Source organism: Prenolepis imparis, unplaced genomic scaffold, assembly GCF_030444845.1.
Source record: "Prenolepis imparis isolate NDT839.2.m4 unplaced genomic scaffold, iyPreImpa1.0 SCAF_92, whole genome shotgun sequence".
NCBI classification, from domain to species: Eukaryota; Metazoa; Arthropoda; class Insecta; order Hymenoptera; family Formicidae; genus Prenolepis; species Prenolepis imparis.
Window position 1 is genome coordinate 122,905 of NW_028141250.1, and position 7,281 is coordinate 130,185.

The 7,281-nt window shown below is 28.9% G+C and overlaps 1 protein-coding gene across 1 annotated transcript; it reads right to left on the minus strand.

Moving 5' to 3' along the window:
- Positions 1-510: 510 nt before the first annotated feature.
- On the minus strand, positions 511-5,180 carry LOC145947492 (uncharacterized). The gene is made up of 7 exons (XM_083057274.1): positions 4,962-5,180; positions 4,708-4,887; positions 4,488-4,616; positions 3,754-3,957; positions 3,020-3,255; positions 2,401-2,560; positions 511-2,033 (listed from the first exon to the last, which is right to left on the minus strand). Exons 1-7 carry the CDS (start codon positions 5,161-5,163, stop codon positions 1,891-1,893), a joined length of 1,254 nt encoding a protein of 417 aa, XP_082913400.1. The 5' UTR covers positions 5,164-5,180; the 3' UTR covers positions 511-1,890.
- Between the last annotated feature and the right edge of the window lie 2,101 nt (positions 5,181-7,281).

Consider the following 7,281-nt stretch of genomic DNA (forward strand, 5'->3'; position numbering starts at 1 on the left):
TTTTTAAAATACTCGGAAAATTATTCTTTTCCCTTTATAATCAATCAACAGCTGTAAAATAACAGTAATAAGAAGCCCAGTTCGTCTGGTCGTTGCACACGCGCAGTCATTCCGCATGACAACGTCTGATGTTTTAATTCTTTTACGGTTGTTGATTAATTGTCAAAGGAAAAAAATGGTTTTTGGAGTATTTTAAAAGTGTGCTAAAACCATCTGAAGTTGTGTTTCATCAAAATATCTTTTTATCTAAAAATGGCACGCAAAAATTTTCAGCGCGTATTTTCTCGTATCTAACATAATCTAACATGGTCGCGGTGAGGACCATGGAGCCTTAAAAGACAAGTATTCCTTTATATTTTGTAACTGATGATAATAACATATACATACACACACATATATATATATAGGTTGTTTACATGGATATCTGAAACATATATTTGAAATCTGTTAATATATTGGGTGCATCCAGAAGCACGACCGTTCACTGAGCGCTCAGTAAGCGGTCGTGCTTCTGGATGCACCCACTGTATCATCAAAATGGCTCAGACACGATGAACGGAATAAGGAACAGTGAATTGTGTAATCAATATATTGAATAAAGAGCGAGCGTTTCTTATTCTATGTTTCTTATTCTACACGCATTGAACTGTTCCTTATTCCGTTCATTGTGTCTGGCTCTTAATTCTATAGTACATATCAATGTTTGCGCCAAAAGTCCATCCTACATTAGTCGCAGTCGTAAGAATCGTAAGAAATTGACGAATCACAGTCTATTATTCTTCGATCGCAAGGAGAATAATAGACTGTGATTCGTCAATTTCTTACCATTTTTGCGACTGCCATTAATGTAGAATGAGCTAAATGCGCACAATGAGATTTTTCGTCCTAGATCGCAAGCGATCCAGTAAATTACTAGAATTGCAGTACGCTGAATTTTATAATTTATTAGAGCGCATGGCATCTAGCACGAAAGATCGCATCCAGAAAATTGATGACAATAAGTAATGTCTAAAACGGAATTAATCTATAGGCTTGTTAAAATGGCCATTGAAGCTTAATTTAAATGATATAGAGCGAATGTTAAAGGTAAGTGCATTCATTTATATAAAATATATCAAAATGATATATATAGTCTTCCTATATAGTAAGTGTAAAGTTAGCATATTGATAAAGAACTGTGTGATAAAGAGACATTATTGTACATTTTTTTTTCTTTTCCTCCAAGTAATTAACGTTGATTGAAAAAAAGAGGAGTTACGTGTAATCTTCTCTCAACATATACACATATACTCTTTTTCTTAAATCGAACATTGATTACTTGGTGGAAAAAAAGAAGAATATATAAATATACCTTTTTTATCGTACAGTTTCTCTATCAATTATACTTAACTTATTGACACTGGAGCTGGAACGCTCAGGTTAGATTAGATAGATCTCTTATTAAAATATATTTCTAAATATGTACTTTTAATTACTTATACATACTTTTAATTTCTATTATATTTAAATGTTATTTGACGTTATTTTCAATATTTTGTAAGTAAATTTTTTTTTTAAGATTGCCTCAGACTGGCGCGATATAAGTTATTGGAAACTTTATATATTAGCGCATCTCATCATTGGCAATACAAGAAAAGCTGAAAATAAAGCTACACGTAAAGCAGTAAAATATAGTATGTAAGTATGTCAAAAGTAATTATATATGTTATATGAGGAACTAATTATACGTAGATAGTTGAACGCGACTTACCAGTAAAACCTTACATATATAATAATAATAATAATGGTTAATATATACCTCTTCCATATTGTCCATACCTTTTGATATTATCCATACCTTTTAATATCTTTCCATTCTGATACCTTATTTCCTCATTGTTATACATCAAATTAATTCACAGAACCATTGTCTTCACCTTGTGCTTTTCGTTTCTCCTCATTTTGATGTCTCGCTTTTGAATGTCGGAACCACTCCATAATCCTCCGCTGAATTTTGCCATGGTCGGTATCTCGGACATTCTGAAGTACGCAGCCTAAAAACATTTTTTACATTTTTTTTTTTTATCTAAATACAGTGCGTCGTATTTCATTGAATAATAACTTCTTATATAATGTAAAAATTAGAAATAATATTTAGTTAAATTTTTATAAGATTGAAAAAAAACGATAACTTGTTATATCTCGAGAATTGGCATTAAATTTATTAGAAGTTTTGTAAATTTGAAACAGTTAATAATCACAAATATATATATTTTCATAGGAGTACATATTAAATAATGTATATATATTAAAATGACTACTTTCTTAATCTATTCTAATCTTTGTCAATATGTATATTTAAAAACATTTCTTAATGATTACTAAAGTTTTTGCGTATAAATACTTCTATGTAGTACTTACTAAAAATCACTTTCATTATTTCCAATTTACGTAGTGGTTCCTTTCCGCATCGACCCTCCCAATTATAATTCTCTGCCAATTTATTTGAAAATATTTTATATAATGCCCTCTTTACAGCATCAGTGACGTTGGTTCCTCCGATAGATTTGATGTATGCGCGCTGTAAATTGGTAAAGTATTTAATGTTATAATTTTTTATATTGAATATAAAAGTAATATATATTTTTCGCGAATCATCATCTTTGAAATTATATTTCTGTTATTAAAAACCTTAGCAATTTTTAATTTTTTAAACGAAAAAAAAGAAAAATTTTTTACTTTATTATTTTAAGTGAAATTATTCACATGCATAAAATGAAACAGTATAAAAAAAGTATTTGTGGTTTTCATTGCGAAATGTTTGCTTAAAATTGATTATACATATTGATATACTCATATACTTCATATACTTGATAATAATTGCGAAATACACACACACACACACACACACCACATCAATTATCAAAATATTATTTTACATGACAATAAGTTGGGTATTTTACATGACTATCTTTTTTCTTTGCTAAAATCCTTATATTATATTTAATACTAAAATGTAAAATTATATGTGTTAACTTACTATCGCAGCATTATGTTGAGAATCACGATGTTTCAAGATCTCCTCCATCTCCATTAATTGTTCTTTAGTTTCCAACGGAAATTTGGTCTCAACGTCTTCAAAAGAAATCTCCGTGTTCTTGTTCGCTTCTGTTTCCGTATTTGTCTTTTTAACTAAAATATCTAATAAGGAAAGTGCTTGCCTCATGTCATATTTTATGATCGCTATTTCTCTCGTTAATCTTTTCAAATAATCCACTGTAAATATAAATAGCATTATTTAATAAACAAATAAAATACATGCGTCGTATATGAATAACTTTATCATAACTTTAACATAAAAGTTTAAACATTATTACACGTTGCTTTGTAAAAAAAAAAAAAAAATGGAAATGTTTTCATTTCGGTATAAAATTTTGCTTTTTATCCAAAATAAGATAAAAAATTCTTGAACATTTTAAAATAATAATTTTTTTATTAACAAGTACTATATGTATATATTATAAAAGTGTTAATAATGATAAGTTCGAAATTAAAAAATTTTTTAAATTTGAAGAGTAAATGAAAGATTTATTATTTCTATTATTTATAAATATAGATAATATTTTTACGTATAAGTAAAGATTTCAGAAATAGTGAGTTGCAGTCGTAAAATTTTCATGTTATTATATGTTTAAAATAGACTTATATAATTTTTTTTAACACAAATTATTTTTATTACACAAAATGTATTATATCTAATGAACATTTACTTACCAATTGCATCTTGTGAAGATTGATGACTTAAATTATCATCTATTTTCTCTCTTTGTTGTGTCTCTTTACAGCTTCGACTAATTTCTTCTATTTTATCCACGTGCCGATTTGATATATTCTCTTCATTTTCCTCTTCTCTTACGTATACAACACTGTTGCGCGTTTTTTCACTTCTTGCGTTCGAAATATTATGATTATCCACATCTACGTACAAAGAAAATATATTTTATTTAGTAATTGAAATGAAAATTATTAGAATAAAAAAATGGAGAATTTGACAAATTATGTTCAAAGACATGATAAAGATTTTTAAAAATAAATTCTATGTATGTTTTTGGTCATAAAAGTTTTATGGAAAAAAAAAAAAAATTACTAATTAATATATATAGAAAATATTGCGCGCGCGCGCGCACACATGCATTACTAACTGTGCGCGTATGTGTGTGCAAAATGTATAATAAAAGATAAACGATAGATCAGTTTACATATATTTTGCGAAATATTGTTGGTAGATATTTTAATTTATTAATATTTTTATATTATTAATGTTATATTTATATATTTTTATTTTTTAATATTGTGTCGATATTAGATAATTGATATTAATATTAATATCTAAAAGTTATGTACAATTTTTTAAATTTACGTTTACAATAAATAAATATGAAATATGGACCAACATATATAATTATGCAATAATTATATTATTACAAAGAGATATAACGAATATATACCTTGCGAAAATGATTGAGAGTTCGAATTTGAGGCTTTTTGTTTTGTTTTCTTTGATTCGCTGTTTCTTTTCGCAGATTTCCCAGAATATGTAAGGGATGAACTTTCATTTGTATCGTGCAATCGCTGACCTTTTAATACAAAATAAAACAATGAATGTAAAAAATGTAAAATTCGTCTATGTATCATAAATAGATATAATAGATTTGTTTGTGTACTTACGTTTTGGAGGAGAGGGAGGAGATGGTAAATTTACGTCTGTGTCTGATTCATCTTCACTTTCAGACGAGGATAAAACTCTTTTCGCTGTAATTCTTCTATTAGCAATCGCTTCCTTGTCGGTATCCAAGTCTGACGTATAGGTTGCCTTTTTTGCTTTTTCATCGGCCTTTTGAAAGGACGCTGTAAATATTTTAAATATTAGCAAATATTATTACGAAAAAGAAAAAGAAAATTAAAAACGATTTTATACTTACGATACTCGCCAAAAATTCGTTGAATTTTAACAGAAGACCAATCAGAAGTTGGCGTTTCCTGTTTTTCAATCGCCTTCCGAATTCTTGAATCTGTCTTATAATGTAAAGGATATTTGCACAAATCCTCACTCTGTTGCCACATTTTCGGTATTACTTGGATACCGTCAGAGAATTCCGCGACAATAAATCCTTGATTCGACATTTTTCTGAAATTCTGAAATTTATTTTTAGTGCAGTGTTATAAATACCCCCCCCCACACCACACACACACACACACACACACACACACACACACACACACAAGCACGTATACGCACACGCACACGCACAAGATATCTGTTCAAATATTTGCACAAGAAATCTATTTTGATATCTTTTATTATGTATGTACATATAAAATATTTTCTTAGAAAAGTTTACGAAGCGTAATTATATATATAACAAATTATAAATGTGCGGTGCTTATTAGCGGTATTATTGCAAAAATTCTTTCATTATCCTTTTCTGCGTATGGTAATTTTATAAATTTGTGATTAATTTTATGCAAAGGCCAAACTTGAAGATCAGATAATTTACTGACTTTAAATATACCCAAATGGACAGAATTGCATGGATAATGATAAAGTTCCTCAACAACTTTAAATTTACGACCTATTGCAACGTAATTGCCTTCACGCGATGTAGCGATATTTTCTAAACAGACGATATCATTTTCTATGAGACAACAATTATCAGCAGAAGATTTAATTGAAATAATAAAATGAGGAAATTCAATCTTTGAAAATTGTGGACTAAAGCAACCCGATATCAATGGTCCTTTTTCGTGTGGAGCTTTTACATTAATTTTTGAAACATTTATATTGTCAGAATTTATTTTACAAAAACTCATCTCGGCATAACGATTGCTAATTTGCTGTAATGGTTTATCCGATTTTCTTAAAATTGATTTCAATTCTTTCATGAAATTTTCAAATGGAAAAGCACTAAAAGTATCTAATGGTCCAAATTGTCTTACGCATTCAGTTATATGTAAAAGACCGTGAATATTATGGGATGCAAATTCAGGTCCGTAGATTTTAATAAAGCATTCAATAAAATGTTTCATTAATTTATCCGCATATTCAATAAATTCGACTGTATTTTTCTGACATAAAATGCGAACAGCAACGTGCAAAGTGAGAAAATTGGAGAAGATATCAGAATTCAATTCTTTTTTTAATATAACAGGACCGGTATATAACAGAAATTGTCTCAATTCGGTTGCTTTCCACTGTGCAATATCTTCTATTTCTCGTGGCCTTCTTGCAAATTCTTTAGGAATAAAATGTCTAATGTTAAGAAGAGATTTGGAAACATTTTTTATTTTACACGAGGTTAAATATCTAGTTTTAAGTGGCCCACTTATCCATAATTTTATTAACTTTTTAACAACGCCAATACATATCATATGCATGTAATCTAATGGTATATGAGATACAATGCCAAAATTTGAAATATTTAATAAAATAGAATGACCAAGATGGTGTTCTTCTTGAATTTGATTAGAAAAGCTATCGTCTGTTCTCATTTGATAATCAAAATTAGGAAAACAAACTCTATTAGCGATAAAATCGCCTTCAATTGTACATTTTGAGCAACTGAAATAACCCGTATGTCCCTTAGTAAGGGTAATGAAAGATTTTGCAGGGGCATCACATATGATAGAGTGTATTAATACTGAAAATGTTGTCTCGTTATAAGTTACCCCTTTATTAATTAAATTATTGATATCATTTACAAACGGTTGTAGGAATTCATTCGCATCCGCTGGTTTAGTTTTACCGAAATAACAACCGATAAGAATTACTTTCTCGTGCGGCATAATTCGACCTAAAATGGGCCACAATTGATTTGAGTTTGATCGCGATATGGGTAGACCATCGATACCAATTTGAATCTGAATAGGAGATGAAACCGGCGTATTCTTGCTTCTAGATAAGAATCGGAGAATGCCATATTCAATACCAAAATGACAATATTGTCCGGGAAACATTTCAGTAATAACGGAAGATTGTGGTGTACGTAATAATGTTTTAGCACATTTTGGAAAATTGGAAAAAATTGGATGTACTGTTTTCAAACCGGACAATAAGTGCGACAAAGCTACATGAGAAATACGATGCGTGATAGCCCATTGTACTAAAAATGTCTTAAAATCATCATTTTCTTTCTCTGAATTATTAATATCCTCTCTTATATTGTCCTTTATTATTATATTATCTTCTGGATGTAAAGATACATTATTTTTTAAAAAATCAGATGCGGAAATATTCGTTAAATC

Excerpts from the sequence above, each read along its gene's own strand:
- LOC145947492 (XM_083057274.1), bottom strand. The coding sequence starts at position 5,163 with ATGTCGAATCAAGGATTTATTGTCGCGGAATTCTCTGACGGTATCCAA. Across the intron at positions 4,617-4,707 it reads TCCTCCCTCTCCTCCAAAAC|GTCAGCGATTGCACGATACA; the intron begins GTAAGTACACAA and ends TTGTATTAAAAG. Across the intron at positions 2,034-2,400 it reads AATAATGAAAGTGATTTTTA|GCTGCGTACTTCAGAATGTC; the intron begins GTAAGTACTACA and ends AAATGTTTTTAG.